The sequence below is a fragment of the Coregonus lavaretus genome (genome assembly GCF_964263955.1).
Source record: "Coregonus lavaretus genome assembly, contig: HAP1_SCAFFOLD_250, whole genome shotgun sequence".
In the NCBI taxonomy this organism is placed as follows: Eukaryota; Metazoa; Chordata; class Actinopteri; order Salmoniformes; family Salmonidae; genus Coregonus; species Coregonus lavaretus.
The window spans coordinates 341295-361390 of NW_028161097.1; the positions used below are offsets into that span (position 1 = coordinate 341295).

General features: G+C 45.0%; 1 protein-coding gene across 1 annotated transcript in view; it reads left to right on the forward strand.

Annotated features, from left to right (window-relative positions):
• The window catches only part of fam120c (family with sequence similarity 120 member C), a 123971-nt gene that overhangs the window by 91118 nt on the left and 12757 nt on the right, over positions 1-20096 (forward strand). Inside the window, exons 12-15 of the mRNA XM_084195639.1 lie at positions 265-474; positions 6766-6979; positions 13908-14043; positions 14424-14469. Coding sequence (XP_084051765.1) covers positions 265-474; positions 6766-6979; positions 13908-14043; positions 14424-14469 — 606 coding nt within the window. The remainder of the gene's footprint in view (positions 1-264; positions 475-6765; positions 6980-13907; positions 14044-14423; positions 14470-20096) is intronic.

Below are 20096 nucleotides of genomic sequence, written 5' to 3' on the forward strand. Positions count from 1 at the left end.
GACCAGCCACCCGGAGAGCTGATGGAACTGAGGAGTATTTCTGTCTGTAATAAAGCCAATTTTGTGGGGAAAAACTCATTCTGATTGGCTGGATCTGGCTCCCCGGTGGATGGGCCTATCCCCTCCCAGGCCCATCCATGGCTCCGCCCCTGCCCAGTAACATCCATAGATTAGGGCCTAATGAATGTATTTTTATTGACTGATTTTCTTATGAACTGTTTATTTTTGTTGGTTGAATATATTTTATTGTGTATTTCTGTGTAGGTGGAGAAGGTAGACAGCCGGGGGGTCCAGCTGGCGTCTCTCTTCATGGCGGGCGTGGACACGGCTCTGTTGGTCAACGACGTGTGTGGTCAGCCGTTACCATGGGAACACTGCTGCCCCTGGGGCTTCTTCGACGGGAAACTATTCCAGACCAAACTGGCCCGCGCCGCCCGAGACCGACTGGCCCTGCTCGACATGTGTGAAGGACAGGTAAGTGTGTGTGTGTGTGTGACCCTTCTCTGGGGCGGCAGTTCGAGGTTAGGGAGCCAGATAGAAAGATGGGAACGTATAGGGCAGGGGTGTTTGGGGCCGGACGTTTGACACCCCTGGTATAGGGCATACCAGCTCTACCTGCAGGGTAAAACGGGGTAATTCACGTGGATGCTACTAACTTAGGGAAAAGAAAACTATGTTTTAAAACTGTCATTAAAAATCCCATTAATTTGATTATTCTCTACAATATTATAACCTTAATATTCTTGTACCTAACAGTGTTGATTAAATAAGAACATTAGTTTGTTGTGACAGTTGCTAGTTTAAACCGCCCAGCTCTTGGTTGTATCTCTTTCATTTTCGTTGTTGAGCGGTGGTAATGTGCCATTTAGCAGACGCTTTTATCCAAAGCGACTTACAGTCATGTGTGCATACATTTTTGTGTATGGGTGGTCCTGGGGATCGAACCCACTACCCTGGCGTTACAAGCGCTGTGCTCTACCAATTGAGCTACAGAGGAACATTCTGTTTCTACGCTTTGGACCAATCAAAATCAACTTGATACCCTTGTAATTTTCATCGCCAGATCCTTGGCTATCATTGGCTATAACCATTTTCTATGGCGATTTTAAAGGGAAAGACTCAGAAATACACCATGAAAACTGGAACAGATCACTTTCGCACAGGGTAGATGTTGAAATTCAGTCTGTTAGCTTTGTACATTTGTAAATGGGCCCAAATTAATTTTGTATTCTGGGGATTTCTTTAACGTTCAAAGTTAGCGCCGTTCTGCCCACGGAGCAGTGACATAATTATATTTCATTTACATCATTTAGCAGACGCTCTTATCCAGAGCGACTTACAAATTGGTGCATTCAATTTATGATTGGTGCATCAATTTAGTTTTTTATGAGGGGGGGTAGAATGATTACTTTTATACTATCCCAGGTATTCCTTAAAGAGGTGGGGTTTCAAGTGTCTCCGGAAGGTGGTCAGTGACTCCGCTGTCCTGGCGTCGTGAGGGAGCTTGTTCCACCATTGAGCAGCGAATAGCTTTGACTGGGCTGAGCGGGAACTGTGCTTCTGTAGAGGTAGGGGAGCTAGCAGGCCAGAGGTGGATGAACGTAGTGCCCTCGTTTGGGTGTAGGGTCTGATCAGAGCCTGAAGGTAAGGAGGTGCCGTTCCCCTCACAGCTCCGTAGGCAAGCACCATGGTCTTGTAGCAGATGCGAGCTTCAACTGGAAGCCAGTGGAGTGTGCGGAGGAGCGGGGTGACGTGAGAGAACTTGGGAAGGTTGAACACCAGACGGGCTGCGGCGTTCTGGATAAGTTGTATGGGTTTAATGGCACAGGCCGGGACCCCAGCCTCTCTGTCTTTTTATTTCAATGATAATGCCCTCAAAGCCGTGGTTTGGAGGATATATTGACAACACCCGTGCCAATATATCTTCCAAACCACAGCTTCTCGGGCATTATCACTTTTATTCAACAGTTACCAACATATTAAAATGATTAACATTAATTTATTCAGACTATTTAATCCCTTCTATGAGGATATAGTCCTGAGGTTGCGACCCAAGCCGTCTAGTTATTTGTTCGATTGCATTGTTTCCAGGCAAGGTTTACTGGTCATTAGTTCGACTGGCGACAGGCCCTTTCCCGCTTGCTACCTGACCCTTTCCCCCTTGCTACCTGACCCTTTCCCCCTTGCTACCTGACCCTTTCCCCCTTGGTACCTGACCCTTTCCCCCTTGCTACCTGACCCTTTCCCCCTTGGTACCTGACCCTTTCCCCTTGGTACCTGACCCTTTCCCCTTGCTACCTGACCCTTTCCCCTTGCCACCTGACCCTTTCCCCCTTGCTACCTGACCCTTTCCCCCTTGCTACCTGACCCTTTCCCCCTTGCTACCTGACCCTTTCCCCCTTGCTACCTGACCCTTTTCCCCTTGCTACCTAGCCAACTACACAGCTAACACAATCACTTCAGACAAAAGCTGGAAAGAAACAAACTAGCTGCATTTCGTTTTCCCAGTTTTTCTATTGACATTTCTTTGTACAGTGCATTTGGAAAGTATTCAGACCCCTTTACTTTTTTCACATTTTGTTACGTAACAGCCTTATTCTAAAATGCATTAAATAGCAGTTTTTTTCTCATCAATCTACACACAATACCCCATAATGACAAAGCAAAATCAGGTTTTTAGATTTTTTAGAAATCACATTTACATAAGTATTCAGACCCTTTACTCAGTACTTTGTTGAAGCACCTTTGGCAGCGATTACAGCCTCGAGTCTTCTTGGATATGACACTACAAGCTTGGCACACCTGTATTTGGGGAGTTTCTCCCATTCTTCTCTGCAGATCCTCTCAAGCTCTGTCAGGTTGGATGGGAAGCGTCGCTGCACAGCTATTTTCAGGTCACTCCAGAGATGTTAGATCGGGTTCAAGTCCGGGCTCTGGCTGGGCCACTCAAGGACATTCAGAGACTTGTCCCGAAGCCACTCCCGCGTTGTCTTGGCTGTGTGTTTAGGGTCATTGTCCTGTTGGAAGGTGAACCTTCGCCCCAGTCTGAGGTCCTGAGTGCTCTGGAGCAGGTTTTCATCAAGGGTCTCTCTGTACTTTGCTCCGTTCATCTTTCCCTCGATCCTGACTAGTCTCCCAGTCCCTGTCGCTGGAAAACATCCACACAGCATGATGCTGCCACCACCATGCTTCACCGTAGGGATGGTGCCAGGTTTCCTCCAGATGTGACGCTTGGCATTCAGGCCAAAGAGTTCAATCTTGGTTTCATCAGACCAGAGAATCTTGTTTCTCATTGTCTGAGAGTTCTTTATGTACCTTTTGGCAAACTCCAAGCGGGATGTCATGTGCCTTTTACTGAGGAGTGGCTTCCGTCTGGCTACTCTACCATAAAGGCCTGATTGGTGGAGTTGCTGCAGAGATTGTTGTCCTTCTGGAAGTTTCTCCCATCTCCTCAGAGGAACTCTGGAGCTCTGTCAGAGTGACCATCGGGTTCTTGGTCACCTCCCTGACCAAGGCCCTTCTCCCCCGATTGCTCAGTTTGGCTGGGCGGCCAGCTCTAGGAAGAGTCTTGGTGATTCCAAACTTCTTCCATTTAAAAATGTTGGAGACCACTGTGTTCTTGCGGACCTTCAATGCTGCAGAAATGTTTTGGCACCCTTCCCCAGATCTGTGCCTCGACACAATCCAGTCTCGGAGCTCTACGGACAATTCCTTCAACCTACTGGCTTAGTTTTTACTCTTGACATGCACTGTCAACTGTGGGACCTTATATAGACAGGTGTGTGCCTTTCCAATCATGTCCAATCAATTACATTTACCACAGGTGGACTCCAAGTTGTAGAAACATATCAAGGATGATCAATGGAAACAGGATGCACCTGAGCTCAATTTCAAGTCTCATAGCAAAGGGTCTGAATACTTATGTAAATAAGGTATTTTTGTTTTTATTTTTAATAAATGTACTGTTTTCGCTTTGTCATTATGGGGTATTGTGTGTAGATCAAGGACATTATTTTATTAACCTCTTCATCACTTGGCGGATGGATGGAGACATTTGGGTAGATTTGGGCACCATCAGTGCCATTTGACTTTTATCAGGTACTAGACAGCAAAAGGCATTTAATTTCACTAACATATGTGTACATTCCATCAAAATACAACTGTTTTGATGTTGTTTCCCATGTTCTCCCAGACCTCTATACGTGTTCCCATTAAAATAAACCAATGGGAAAGGTTGACTCAAACTGAGCAGATTTATTAGAAACTATAAACAACAAATTTAAAAACAAAAATTACACACATCCCAAAACTATAAACAGTGATATGGTGTCCTTGGGTGGGTTGTCACACAAAATGTAGCCCCTTTTTTCTCTTCTCTATTATGCCACCTACATTCCTCTTCCTCTTCTTCCTCCCCGACTCTTTGAGTGGCAGGCCTACCTCCACCACGCTGACTTTGAGAAAGCGTTTCCTTTTCTTTTGGGTTGAGGGCTCTTTCCAGGGGACTCAGTGTCCGATGAAGACCGTGGCCGAGGGAGGGGAGCAGAAGGGCGTTGTCTAGACAAGCGGCCAGGCTGAGGAAGAGGAGGCTCTGCCTGAGGAAGAGGAGGCTCTGCCTGAGGAAGCAGATCCTCTGGCTGTGGCTCATCACCCCTATAACCATCTTCACTGTACAAACAAGACAAAAGAGAAAAGAAAACCATGACTAAAACACACTTGTATCCATTCATTGACAAATCTGACTCAAAACAGTCAGATATATATAAAATAAATAGTTAGAACTATGAGAATGTTGACTAAAGTGATAATTCAGTGACAAGAAATAAAACACATTCTATTGTAAGTCAACTTGCGCGTGGGCCTCTAACCTAAGCTAGCTAAGCTAGCGCTAACTTACATTGAGCTTCAGTTACTCAAATAGATATTTTAGAATGTATGTTTTGTACTCATACAATAAATTATCAATAGTAGCATTAGAAGTAATAAATAACAATGGGATTACATCCTCTTCTGATGCTTGAGTAGGGCCCTGGACACGATAACCTTCGTTCTCGTCGTTAGGGTCTGGTTCGTCCGGTCTAAGCAGGTCGTCGTCTGATTCAGAGTCAATGGGGATACATGGAGTCCAACTTTCATCTGTTACAATGAATAACGCCTCTGTAACAGTATATTTGTTACTAGAGCCTGCCATATTTGAATAAACTTTGCGTTTTCCCTCCGAAATTCTAGTGTTGTGGTGCGCTCTGCGTAACCGTGCGTAACGCAGCAAGTCAACTAATATGAGACAATGAGGTGCGCACCTGGATATTTCAACAACCAGTTGGTCGATTTTCACATGTGACTCCTCTATCGATGGATCAGTAGAATTAAATGAGAACAATGACAAACCACCGGGATTGCATCATATATCCAGAAGATGGCGACAAAACAGTGCCTGTTGTGATTGAACCAAACTACTGACTTCATCTTCAAACACATTGTTGGCCATGTAAAACGATGGAAATTCATTGAAATCGACTCGGAATGAGAGAGAGACACGAGTATCTTTTCAAGTGGTTTTATTCGATCAGACACTACTTTTGGTAACAGAAACAACAAAGGTAAGACGCAGTTTGTTGTGATAAAACAAATGGAAGTTTGTTATTGATGTTCTTTGATTAATAGTTTAGTGAGGGTTGGTCATAAAGGAACATGACTGTTGGAATCTGTAGCAGCTTTTGAATGGTGTATCGTTTGTGTAGATAGGTCGTTATTTGTCTACGAATATACGGGCATGCACGGTTTCAAAATACAGTACTGGTTTTGCTATATGCTTATATATTTGCTTGGAGTCTGAATATTATTTAATTTGGGCAACAACAGTTTAGCTAGATTCCCAGTTGAGACGCTTCTCGTTCCAGTAGTGGATAACATTCAGGTATTCACACATGTTTAAAAACCGTACTATGCCATTGTTTGAGATTGCGGGAGGAGTACCCCGGATATGGGGAACCTCGTGATGAAGAGGTTAAATCCATTGTAGAATATGGCTGTAACGTAACAAAGTGGAAAAAGTGAAGGGGTCTGAATGCTTTCCGAATGCACTGTATCCATAAAAATTATTCTCATGCTGATTCATGATTTCGACTGGCTCGCTTAATACATTCATTAACTATGGTCAGTGCTATCCGGGATCCTTGGGACGTCCTTACCCTAACCTTAACCCCTGCCCTAACCTTAACCCTTACCTTAACCATTTTAAATGTCAACTTCAGTGGGGTAGGGATGTCCAAAGGATCCCGGATAGCACGGACACGAGAACTATGGAACAGTGGAGATCGAATTTCAATATTGAAACAATGTTGCAAATGTCAGAGAGACATTGTCTGGCTGGGCTGACGTCATAGATTTAGCCGGCGGTAACTTGTGGAATAGACACTGGCTGGAACGCAGTTTTAACCAATCAGGATCCAGGATTAGACCCACCCATTGTATAATGAGCAGCGTAGGGTCTAGGCCCACCCGTTGTATAATGGGGGGGTCTAACAAACAACTTTAGTTTGAGTAATGAATAGCTACAACAATCATATAAAACAAATTATTATTTACATTTTAGTCATTTAGCAGACGCTCTTATCCAGAGCCACTTACAGTTAGTAAGTTAACTCTCTCTCTCTACTTTCTATCCTGGGTGTCTCAACGTGTAGATATCTCTCTCTCTACTCTCTATCCTGGGTGTCTCAACATGAAAATCTCTCTGGTTCTTCTGCTTGTCCACTCCTTCAGGAGGAGCTGGTGTCTCGTGTGGAGAAGATGCGTCAGGCCATCCTCGAAGGCATCAACTTCACTCGTCCTCCTCCCCCTCCTCCACCACCTCCCCCTCTTTCCTTCCTCCCTCCTCCCCCCTTCTACCCCCTACCCCCCCTCTACCCCCCCCGACCAATGGGAAACATGCCCCCCCACCACCACCCAGGCCAGCACAGACCCAGAGCCTTCCCAGGTAAGCAACACAAACACACACACACACGTTCACATATATACACTACCTGTCAAAAGTTTGGAAACACCTACTCATTCAAGGGTTTTTCTTTATTTTTACTATTTTTTACATTGTAGAATAATAGTGAAGACATCAAAACTATGAAATAATACAGATGGAATCATGTAGTAACCAAAAAAGTGATAAACAAATCAAAATATATTTTATATTTGAGATTCTTCAAATAGCCACCCTTTGCCTTGATGACAGCTTTGCACTCTCTTGGCATTCTCTCAACCAGCTTCATGAGGTAGTCACCTGGAATGAATTTCAATTAACAGGTGTGCCTTCTTAAAAGTTAATTTGCGGACTTTCTTTCCTTCTTAATGGGTTTGAGCCAATCAGTTGTGTTGTGACAAGGTATGGGGGTATACAGAAGATAGCCCTATTTGGTAAAAGACCAAGTCCATATTATGGCAAGAACAGCTCAAATAAGCAAAGAGAAAAGACAGTCCATCATTACTTTAAGACATGAAGGTCAGTCAATACAGACAATTTCAAGAACTTTGAACGTTTCTTCAAGTGCAGTCGCAAAAACCATCAAGCGTTATGATGAAACTGGCTCTCATGAGGACCGCCACAGGAATGGAAGACCCAGAGTTACCTCTGCTGCAGAGGATAAGTTCATTAGATTTACCAGCCTCAGAAATTGCAGATCAAATAAATGCTTCACAGAGTTCAAGTAGCAGACACATCTCAACATCAACTGTTAAGAGGGGACTGTGTGAATCAGGCCTTCATGGTCGAATTGCTGCAAAGAAACCACTACTAAAGGACACCAATAATAAGAAGAGACTTGCTTGGGCCAAGAAACACGAGCAATGGACATTAGACCGGTGGAAATCTGTCCTTTGGTCTGGAGTCCAAATTTGAGATTTTTGGTTCCAACCGATGTCTTTGTGAGACGCAGTGTGGGTGAACGGATGATCTCCCCATGTGTAGTTCCCACCGTAAAGCATGGAGGAGGAGGTGTTATGGTGTGGGGGTGCTTTGCTGTTGACACTGTCTGTGATTTATTTAGAATTCAAGGCACACTTAACCAGCATGGCTACCACAGCATTCTGCAGCGATACGCCATCCCATCTGGTTTGGTCTTAGTGGGACTATCATTTGTTTTTCAACAGGACAATGACCCAACACTCCTCCAGGCTGTGTAAGGGCTATTTGACCAAGAAGCAGGGCAATGGAGTACTGCATCAGATGACCTGGCCTCCACAATCCCCTGCTATAATGTTGATAAAGAGTTCCTTGTCTAACAGAACACAGAGGGTGTTCTTTAATGGAAGCCTCTCCAACATAATCCAGGTAGAATCAGGAATTCCCCAGGGCAGCTGTCTAGGCCCCTTGCTTTTTTCCATTTTTACTAACAACATGCCATTGGCTTTGAGTAAAGCCAGAGTGTCTATGTATGCGGATGACTCAACACTATACACGTCAGCTACTACAGCAACTGAAATAACTGCAACACTTAACAAAGAGTTGCAGTTAGTTTCAGAATGGGCGGCAAGGAATAAGTTTGTCCTGAATATTTCCAAAATTAAAAGCATTGTATTTGGGTCAAATCATTCACTAAAACCTAATCCTCAACTACATCTCGTAATGAATAATGTGGAAATTGAGCAAGTTGAGGAGACTAAACTGCTTGTAGTAACCCTGGATTGTAGACTCATGGTCAAAGCATATTGATACAATAGTAGCTAAGATGGGGAGAAGTCTGTCCGTAATAAAGTGCTGCTCTACCTTCTTAACAACACTATCAACAAGGCAGGTCCTACAGGCCCTAGTTTTGTCACACCTAGACTACTGTTCAGTAGTGTGGTCAGGTGCCACAAAGAGGGACTTGGGAAAATTGCAGTTGGCTCAGAACAGGGCAGCACGACACCCATGCATACCCCACAAGACATGCCACCAGAGGTCTCTTCACAGTCCCCAAGTCCAGAACAGACTATGGGAGGCGCACAGTACTACATAGAGCCATGACAATTAGAATGGCACCGGAGTATAGGGCCATAAGTGAACAGGAAAACGCTCATCCAGTGGCCGGGGACTTTAATGCAGGGAAACTTAAATCCGTTCTACCTAATATCTACCAGCATGTTAAATGTGCAACCAGAGGGGAAAAAAACTCTAGACCACCTTTACTCCACACACAGAGACGCATACAAAGCTCTCCCTCGCCCTCCATTTGGAAAATCTGACCATAACTCTATCCTCCTGATTCCTGCTTATAAGCAAAAACTAAAGCAGGAAGTACCAGTGACTTGGTTAATAAAAAAGTGATCAGATGATGCAGATACTAAGCTACAGGACTGTTTTGCTAGCACAGACTGGAATATGTTCCGGGATTCTTCAGATAGCATTGAGGAGTACACCACATCAGTCACTGGCTTCATCAATAAGTGCATCGATGATGTCGTCCCCACAGTGACCGTACGTACATACCCCAACCAGAAGCCATGGATTACAGGAAACATCTGCACTGAGCTAAAGGGTAGAGCTGCCGCTTTCAGGGAACGGGACTCTAACCCGGACGCTTATAAGAAATCCCGCTATGCCCTCCGACGAACCATCAAACAGGCAAAGAGTCAATACAGGACTAAGATTGAATCGTACTACACCGTCTCTGATGCTCGTCAGATGTGGCAGGGCTTGAAAACTATTACAGACTACAAAGGGAAGCACAGCCGTGAGCTGCCCAGTGACACAAGCCTACCAGACGAGCTAAATCACTTCTATGCTCGCTTCGAGGCAAGCAACACTGAAGCATGCATGAGAGCACCAGCTGTTCTGGATGACTATGTGATCACGCTCTCCGTAGCCAATGTGAGTAAGACTTTTATGCAGGTCAACATTCACAAGGCCGCAGGGCCAGACGGATTACCAGGACGTGTACTCCGAGCATGTGCTGACCAACTGGCAAGTGTTTTCACTGACATTTTCAACATGTCCCTGACTGAATCTGTAATACCAACATGTTTCAAGCAGACCACCATAGTCCCTGTGCCCAAGGACACTAAGAACCTGCCTAAATGACTACCGACCCGTAGCACTGACGTCTGTAGCCATGAAGTGCTTTGAAAGGCTGGTCATGGCTCACATCAACACCATTATCCCAGAAACCCTAGACCCGCCCCAACAGATCCACAGATGATGCAATCTCTATTGCACTCTACACTGCCCTTTCCCACCTGGACAAGAGGAACACCTACGTGAGAATGCTATTCATTGACTACAGCTCAGCATTCAACACCATAGTGCCCGCAAAGCTCATCACTAAGCTAAGGATCCTGGGACTAAACACCTCTCTCTGCAACTGGATCCTGGACTTCCTGACGGGCCGCCCCCAGGTGGTAAAGGGTAGGTAACAACACATCTGCCACACTGATCCTCAACACGGGGGCCCGTCAGGGGTGCGTGCTCAGTCCCCTCCTATACTCCCTGTTCACCCATGACTGTATGGCCAGGCACGACTCCAAAACCATCATTTAAGTTTGCAGATGACACAACAGTGGTAGGCCTGATCACCGACAACGATGAGACAGCCTATAGGGAGGTGGTCAGAGACATGGCCGTGTGGTGCCAGGATAACAACCTCTCCCTCAACGTGACCAAGACAAAGGAGATGATTGTGGACTACAGGGAAAAAAAGAGGACTGAGCACGCCCCCATTCTCATCGACGGGGCTGTAGTGGAACAGGTTGAGAGCTTCAAGTTCCTTGGTGTCCACATCACCAACGAACTATCATGGTCCAAACACACCAAGACAGTCGTGAAGAGGGCACGACAAAGCCTATTCCCCCTCAGGAGACTGAAAAGATTTGGCATGGGTCCTCAGATCCTCAAATTCTACAGCTGCACCATCGTGAGCATCCTGACTGGTTGCTCACAACAGTCTTTTGAGGAAGGCCCTCAAAATTGTCAAAGACTCCAGCCACCCTAGTCAAAGACTGTTCTCTCTGCTACCGCACGGCAAGCGGTACCGGAGTGCCAAGTCTAGGTCCAAAAGACTTCTCAACAGCTTCTACCCCCAAGCCATAAGACTCCTGAACAGCTAATCATGGCTACCCGGACTATTTGCACTGCCCCCCCACCTCATCCTTTTTACGCTGCTGCTACTCTGTAATTATTTATGCATAGTCACTTTAACTCTACCCACATGTACATATTACCTCAACTAGCCGGTGCCCCCGCACATTGACTCTGTACCGGTACCCCCCTGTATATATAGCCTCCCTACTGTTATTTTATTTTACTTCTGCTCTTTTTTTTCACAACACTTTTTTGTTGTTTTATTTTACTTTTTTATTCAAAAAATGCACTGTTGGTTAAGGGCTGTAAGTAAGCATTTCACTGTAATGTCTACACCTGTTGTATTCGGCGCATGTGGCAAATAAAATTTGATTTGATTTGACTACATACATCTTATGGAAAAAAATACACCTTATGGAACAGTGGGGACTGTGAAGCAACACAAACATAGACACATGCATACAAACACACGATGACATACGCACTATACACACATGTACACATGGATTTTGTGTTATAGATATGTGGTAGTAGAGTAGAGGCCTGAGGGCACACACTTAATATGTTGTGAAATCTGTTATGAATGTATTGTTTTTAAAATGTATAACTGCCTTAATTTTGCAGGACCCCAGGAAAAGTCCTAATGGGGATCCATAATAAATACAAATACAAATCCCCCGACCTCAACCCAATTGAGATGGTTTGTGATGAGTCGGACGGCAGAGTGAAGGAAAAGCAGCCAACAAGTGCTCAGCATATGTGGGAACTCCTTAAAGACTGTTGGAAAAGCATTCCAGGTGAAGCTGGTTGAGAGAATGCCAAGAGTGTGCAAAGCTGTCATCAAGGCAAATGGTGGCTAATTGAAGAATCTCAAATATAAAATATATTTTAATTTGTTTAACACTTTTTTGGTTACTACATGATTCCATATGTGTTATTTCATAGTTTTGATATCTAAACTATTATTCTACAATGTAGAAAATAGTTTTAAAAATAAAGAAAAACCCTTGAATGAGTAGGTGTGTCCAAACTTTTGACTGGTGTGTGTGTATATGTACACCTCTGGAAGAAATTAAGAGACCACTGCAAAATTATCAGTTTCTCTGGTTTTACTATTTATAGGTATGTGTTTGGGTGAAATTAACATTTTTGTTTTATTCTATAAACTACTGACAACATTTCTCCCAACTTCCAAAAAAAAATATTGTCATTTAGAGCATTTTATTTGCAGAAAATGACAACTGGTCAAAATAACAAAGATGCAGTGTTGTCAGACCTCGAATAATGCGAATAAAATAAGTTCATGTTCATTTTTAAACAACACAATAGTAATGTTTAACTTAGGAAGAGTTCAGAAATCAATATTTGTTGGAATAACCCTGATTTTCAATCACAGCTTTCATGCGTCTTGGCATGCTCTCCACCAGTCTTTCACATTGATGTTGGGTGACTTTATGCCACTCCTGGCGCAAAAATTGAAGCAGCTCGGCTTTGTTTGATGGCTTGTGACCATCCATCTTCCTCTTGATCACATTCCAGAAGTTTTCAATGGGGTTCAGGTCTGGAGATTGGGCTGGCCATGACAGGGTCTTGATCTGGTGGTCCTCCATCCACACCTTGATTGACCTGGCTGTGTGGCATGGCGCATTGTCCTGCTGGAAAAACCAATCCTCAGAGTTGTGGAACAATGTCAGAGCAAAAGGAAGCAAGTTTTCTTCCAGGACAACCTTGTACGTGGCTTGATTCATGTGTCCTTCACAAAGACAAATCTGCCCGATTCCAGCCTTGCTGAAGCACCCCCAGATCATCACCGAACCTCCACCAAATTTCACAGTGGGTGCGAGACACTGTGGCTTGTAGGCCTCTCCAGGTCTCCGTCTAACCATTAGATGACCAGGTGTTGGGCAAAGCTGAAAATTGGACTCATCAGAGAAGATGACCTTACTCCAGTCCTCTACGGTCCAATCCTTATGGTATTTTGAAAACCTCAGCCTGGCTCTTCTTTGCTTCCCATTGATGAAGGGCTTTTATCTAGCTTTGCACGACTTCAGCCCTGTCCCTAGGAGCCTGTTTCGAGCCGTCCTCGCCGTGCACTTCACACCAGCTGCCGTTTGCCATTCTTTTTGTAGGTCACTTGATGTCATCCTACGGTTGTTGAGTGACATTCGAATGAGTTGGCGATCATCCCGGTCAGTAGAGAGTCGTTTTCGCCCTCTGCCGGTCTGTAGCTTTGTTGTCCCCAATGTCTGCTGCTTGACCTTGTTCTAAGGAACCGCCGTCTTTGAAATTTGAGGATGGAAGCAACCTGACGCTCACTGTTTCCCTGTTATCCCTCTGCCAGTAAAGCCAGAATTGAACCCTTTTTCTCACTCAACTTTCCTTTTCAACTCTTTTGGCATGGTCAATAGATATTTTTTTATTATTACTTTTGAGGTACTATTAGCACTGTTTTTGCCATCCAGCTGGTCCTATTGCAAGAGGATAGTGATGACCACAGCAGTGGTTTTTATACTTTTCCTCGTTAAATAAGATTTGGTTCATGTGATCATCTAATTAGTACCTAATTCAGTAGAATGAGGTGTGCCTGTGTTGGAATTCAACAGACACTGGAATGGAATGGCTGTCATACATGTAGAGATGTTGATTGAAGAAACATTTGCAGTGGTCTCTTAATTTTTTCCAGAGCTGTGTATATATACACACACGCCTTGGGGTTTGTTTGACAGATTAGAAACACCCTGATGAATCTGAGACGGTAGTAAGATCATTGTGTACCAGATTATCAGTGTGCCGGTAGGTGTTCCAACTGTACCATTTTCAACAGTTATGAAACACATTGTCATCCTGTCTGTCTGCCCAGGTCTGCAGTCGATCCCCCCCCAGGGAGGGAAGCTGGAGATAGCCGGCATGGTGGTGGGCCAGTGGGCTGGGAACAAACCACTGCGTGGCAGAGGGGGGTTCAACATGCAGGTGGTGTCAGTCGGAGCAGGGAGAGGGTAAGACTCTGGCTGCTCTTTAAATTAAACTGTGTCTATATAGTTGTTTGGCTATAATATGACTTTTTACTGCTCTCTCTCTCTCCCTCTCTCTATCTCTCTCTCTATCTCTCTCTCCCTCTCTCTCTCTCTGTCTCTCTCTCTCTATCTCTGTCTGTCTCTGTCTCTCTCTCTCTGTCTCTCTTTCTGTCTCTCTCTCTGTCTCTCTCTCTCTCTCTGTCTCTCTCTCTCTCTCTCTCTCTCTGTCTCTCTCTCTCTCTCTCTCTCTCTCTGTCTGTCTCTCTCTCTCTCTCTCTCTCTCTCTCTCCGTCTCTCTCTCTCTCTCTCTCTCTCTCTCTCTCTCTCTCTCTCTCTCTCTCTCTCTCTCTCTCTCTCTCTAGAAGGGGTAAGGACATCCCATTGAAAGGAGGTCGTGGAGTTAAAAAGGTGACTGCCAATAGAATAGTTTTGACATCACAATATCGTCAAGTCATTAGGGTTGGGCGATTTTACGATTGCATCGTCTATCGACGATGTTTGACAGCCATCGTCGATGGTGACGATAACATAATGTCACAAACAATGTTTGGCATATTTGAGTCTGACAGCGCAGTGAGATTTTGAGATTTTAGTCATTTAGCAGACGCTCTTATCCAGAGCGACTTACAGTTAGTGAGTGCATACATTATACAATTTTTTTTTTTATCATACTGGCCCCCCGTCGGAATCGAACCCACAACCCTGGCGTTGCAAACGCCATGCTCTACCAACTGAGCTACATCCCTGCCGGCCATTCCCTCCCCTACCCTGGACGACGCTTGGCCAATTGTGCGCCGCCCCATGGGTCTCCCGGTCGCGGCCGGCTACGACAGAGACTGGATTCGAACCAGGATCTCTAGTGGCACAGCTAGCACTGCGATGCAGTGCCTTAGACCAGTGGCCCTGCCGTGAGCACACACCAGGGCCTTTTCCCTATTGGCCTTAGCCTCAATGTTCTATACAAATGTGGCAGGTAGATCATGAACATAATGCAAGAGTACAATGTGCTTGTAAAAGAGTGGCGAGCACCAAAGCAGAGCAAAGTGTCAGCTAGGTCCTAATGTGGTTTTTGTCTCCCTCTGGCCTCTCCAATGTGGGATGAACCTGGGCCTTTTGCAGAGGACACTCTGTCTGGCTTATTGTTTTAAAATCTTTTCCCATTTGATTTGAATGTGATTTTTTAGACTTGGCATAGCCTACTCTTTCATGATCAACCATCGAATGAGTCTATAGGCCTAACTGAGTTCCGTCTCAGAAAGTGGTTTGTGAATAGCCAAAATAAAACCATAATATAGTAATAATGAGAGAAAACATTTACATTTTAGTCATTTAGCAGACACTCTTATCCAGAGCAACTTAGTTAGTGAGTGCATACATTTTCATTCTGGCCCCCCGTGGGAATCGAACCCACAACCCTGGCGTTGCAAGCGCCATGCTCTACCAACTGAGCTACAGAAAACAAACTTTTGCCAGAGACTAGTCAAATAGGAAGTTTAACCCCCTAGAGTCGATTAACACACCAGTGTGTCAATTTAAGTAACATAATAATAAAAAAACATTAAAATCTGTCAGTTTAAGCTAGAGATATCTGCCGCGTCGGCCGACGTTGCACTTCCACATCTGCGGTGAAAGGTGACATCCCAAAAATTGGTGCAAATAGTCTGGGTAGCCATTTGATTAGATGTTCAGGTGTCTTGTGGCTTGGGGGTAGAAGCTGTTTAGAAGCCTTTTGGACCTAGACTTGGCGCTCCGGTACCGCTTGCCGTGCGGTAGCAGAGACAACAGTCTATGACGGGTGACTGGAGTCTTTGACCATTTTGAGGGCCCTCCTCTGACACCGCCTAGTATAGAGGTCCTGGATGGCAGGAAGCTTGGCCCCAGTGATGTACTGGGCCGTACGCACTACCCTCTGTAGTCAGAGGCCGAGCAGTTGCCATACCAGGCAGTGATGCAACCAGTCAGGATGCTCTCGATGGTGCAGCTGTAGTACCTTTTGAGGATCTGAGGACCCATGCCAAATCTTTTCAGTCTCCTGAGGGGGAATAGGCTTTGTCGTGCCCTCTTCACGACTGTTTGGACCATGATAGTTCGTTGGTGATGTGGACACCAAGGAACTTGAAGCTCTCAACCTGTTCCACTACAGCCCCGTCGATGAGAATGGGGGCGTGCTCGGTCCTCTTCTTTTTCCTGTAGTCCACAATCATCTCCTTTGTCTTGATCACGTTGAGGGAGAGGTTGTTATCCTGGCACCACACGGCCAGATCTCTGACCTCCTCCCTATAGGCTGTCTCATCGTTGTCGGTGATCAGGCCTATCACTGTTGTCATCTGCAAACTTAATGATGGTGTTGGAGTCGTGCCTGGCCATGCAGTCATGGGTGAACAGAGAGTACAGGAGGGGACTGAGCACGCACCCCTGAGGGGCCCCCGTGTTGAGGATCAGTGTGGCAGATGTGTTGTTACCTACCCTTACCACCTGGGGGCGGCCTGTCAGGAAGTCCAGGATCCAGTTGCAGAGGGAGGTGTTTAGTCCCAGGATCCTTAGCTTAGTGATGAGCTTAGAGGGCACTATGGTGTTGAATGCTGAGCTGTAGTCAATGAATAGCATTCTCACGTAGGTGTTCCTCTTGTCCAGGTGGGAAAGGGCAGTGTGGAGTGCGATAGAGATTGCATCATCTGTGGATCTGTTGGGGCGGTATGCAAATTGGAGTGGGTCTAGGGTTTCTGGGATTATGCTGTTGATGTGAGCCATGACCAGTCTTTCAAAGCACTTCATGGCTACAGACGTCAGTGCTACGGGTCGGTAGTCATTTAGGCAGGTTATCTTAGTGTTCTTGGGCACAGGGACTATGGTGAAACATGTTGGTATTACAGACTCAGACAGGGAGAGGTTGAAAATGTCAGTGAAGACACTTGCCAGTTGGTCAGCACATGCTCGGAGTACACGTCCTGGTAATCCGTCTGGCCCTGCGGCCTTGTGAATGTTGACCTGCATAAAGTGCATCTGAGTATGCATCCTGGTAACACCTACTCATTCAAGGGTTTTTGTTTATTTGTACTATTTTCTACATTGTAGAATAATATTGAAGACATCACAACTATGAAATAACACATATGGAACCATGTAGTAACCAAATAAATGTTAAACAAATCAAAATATATTTTATATTTGAGATTCTTCAAATAGCCACCCTTTGCCTTGATGACAGCTTTGCACACTTTTGGCATTATCTCAACCAGCTTCATGAGGCCTGGTTAAAAGTTAATTTGTGGAATTTCTTTCCTTCTTAATGCATTTGAGCCAATCAGTTGTGTTGTGACAAGGTGGGGGGGTATACAGAAGATAGCCCTATTTGGTAAAAGACCAAGTCCCTATTATGGCAAGAACAGCTCAAATAAGCAAAGAGAAACGACAGTCCATCATTACTTTAAGACATGAAGGTCAGTCAATCCGGAAAATGTAAAGGACTTTGAAAGTTTCTTCAAGTGCAGTCGCAAAAACCATCAAGCGTTATGATGAAACTGTCTCTCATGAGGACCGCCACAGGAAAGGAAGACCCAGAGTTACCTCTGCTGCAGAGGATAAGTTCATTAGAGTTAACTGCACCTCAGATTGTGTTATGACGAGTTTCTCTGGTATCTCGTACTTCAGGATGTAAGAGAGTATTCGACCACTTAGATGGAGAGTTGATTCATTGTTATTTAATGTACTGGATTCAATGACCAGCGGTATGGGCGTAGCCCCTTGTCATCTGAATGACTTCCATAGAAAATCTCTGTTTATATAATGCCTTCCGAGCTACTTCTATCCAACAGTTGCCAGCCATTGAGTGTCACTCATCTCCTACAATAGGATCCCCATATGTGGTATCGTGTGGCACCCTAGCCAGGCCATTCCTCACGTACCCCTCCTAAGATTAACGCCAGTGGCCCCCAATCTATCTTGGCACACTGACCCTGTCACTCACCCGTGACATCAACAACACATGGCGTGTCATTGTCCTCTGTCACTCACATACAGCTTATACGTTTACAGACACTAACAAATCCTGTTTCAGAAGTAGTTATATCAGATTGCAGCCCAAATAAATGCTTCACAGAGTTAGCTAACCCTAACCACAGAGTTAGCTAACCCTAAACACAGAGTTAGCTAACCCTAACCACAGAGTTAGCTAACCCTGACCCTAACCCTAACCACAGAGTTAGCTAACCCTAAACACAGAGTTAGCTAACCCTAACCACAGAGTTAGCTAACCCTGACCCTAACCCTAACCACAGAGTTAGCTAACCCTAACCCTAACCCAAGTAACACACATCTCAACATCAACTGTTCAGAGGAGACTGTGTGAATCAGGCCTTCATGGTCGAATTGCTGCAAAGAAACCACTACTAAAGGACACCAATAAGAAGAAGAGACTTGCTTGGGCCAAGAAACACGAGCAATTGACATTAGACCAGTGGAAATCTGTCCTTTGGTCTGATGAGTCCAAATTTTTGATATTTGGTTCCAACCACCATGAAGCATGGAGGAGGAGGTGTGGTGATGTGGGGGTGCTTTGCTGGTGACACTGTCTGTGACTTATTTAGAATTCAAGGCACACTTAACCAGTATGGCTACCACAGCATTCTGCAGCGATACGCCATCCCATCTGGTTTGGTCTTAGTGGGTCTATCATTTCCTTTTCAACAGGACAATGACCCAACACACCGCCAGGCTGTATAAGGGCTATTTGACCAAGAAGGAGAGTGATGGAGTGCTGCATCAGATGACCTGGCCTCCACAATCACCCAACCTCAACCCAATTGAGATGGTTTGGGATGAGTTGGACCGCAGAGTGAAGGAAAAGCAGCCAACAAGTGCTCAGCATATGTGGGAACTCCTTCAAACTGTTGGAAAAGCATTCCAGGTGAAGCTGGTTGAGAGAATGCCAAGAGTGTGCAAAGCTGTCATCAAGGCAAAGGGTGGCTACTTTGGAGAATCTCAAATATAAAATATATTTTGATTTGTTTAACACTTTTTTGGTAACTACATGATTCCATATGTGTTATTTCATAGTTTTGATGTCTTCACTATTATTCTACAATGTAGAAAATAGTAAAAATAAAGAGAAACCCTTGAATGAGTAGGTGTGTCCAAACTTTTGACTGGTACTGTACATACATACACACACTCGAAAAAATTCAGACCCCTTGACTTTTTCCTGATTTTGTTACGTTACAGCCTTATTCTAAAATTGATTAAATTGTTTTTTTCACTCATCAATCTACACACAATACCCCATAATGACAAAGCAAAAACAGGTTTTTAGACATTTCTGCAAATATATTAAACATAAAAAACGGAAATATCACATTTACATAAGTATTCAGACCCTTTACTCAGTACTTTGTTGAAGTACCTTTGGCAGACATTACAGCCTGAAGTCTTCTTGGGTATGACGCTACAAGCTTGGCACACCTGTATTTGGGGAGTTACTCCCATTTCTTCTCTGCAGATCCTCTCAAGCTCTGTCAGGTTGGATGGGGAGCGTCGCTGCACAGCTATTTTCAGGTCTCTCCAGAGATGTTCGATCGGGTTCAAGTCCAGGCTCTGGCTGGGCCACTCAAGGACATTCAGAGACTTGTCCCGAAGCCACTCCTGCGTTGTCTTGGCTGTGTTTTTAGGGTCGTTGTCCTGTTGGAAGGTGAACCTTCGCCCCAGTCTGAGGTCCTGAGCGCTCTGGAGCAGGTTTTCATCAAGGATCTCTCTGTACTTTGCTCTGTTCATCTTTCCCTCGATCCTGACTAGTCTCCCAGTCCCTGCCTCTGAAAAACATCCCCACAGCATGATGCTGCCACCACCATGCTTCACCGTAGGGATGGTGCCAGGTTTCCACCAGACGTGACGCTTAGCATTCAGGCCAAAGAGTTAAGATTCTCTGGTCTGATGAAACCAAGATTTGTTTCTCATGGTCTGAGTCCTTTAGGTGCCTTTTGGCAAACTCCAAGCGAGATGTCATGTGCCTTTTACTGAGGAGTGGCTTCCGTCTGGCCATT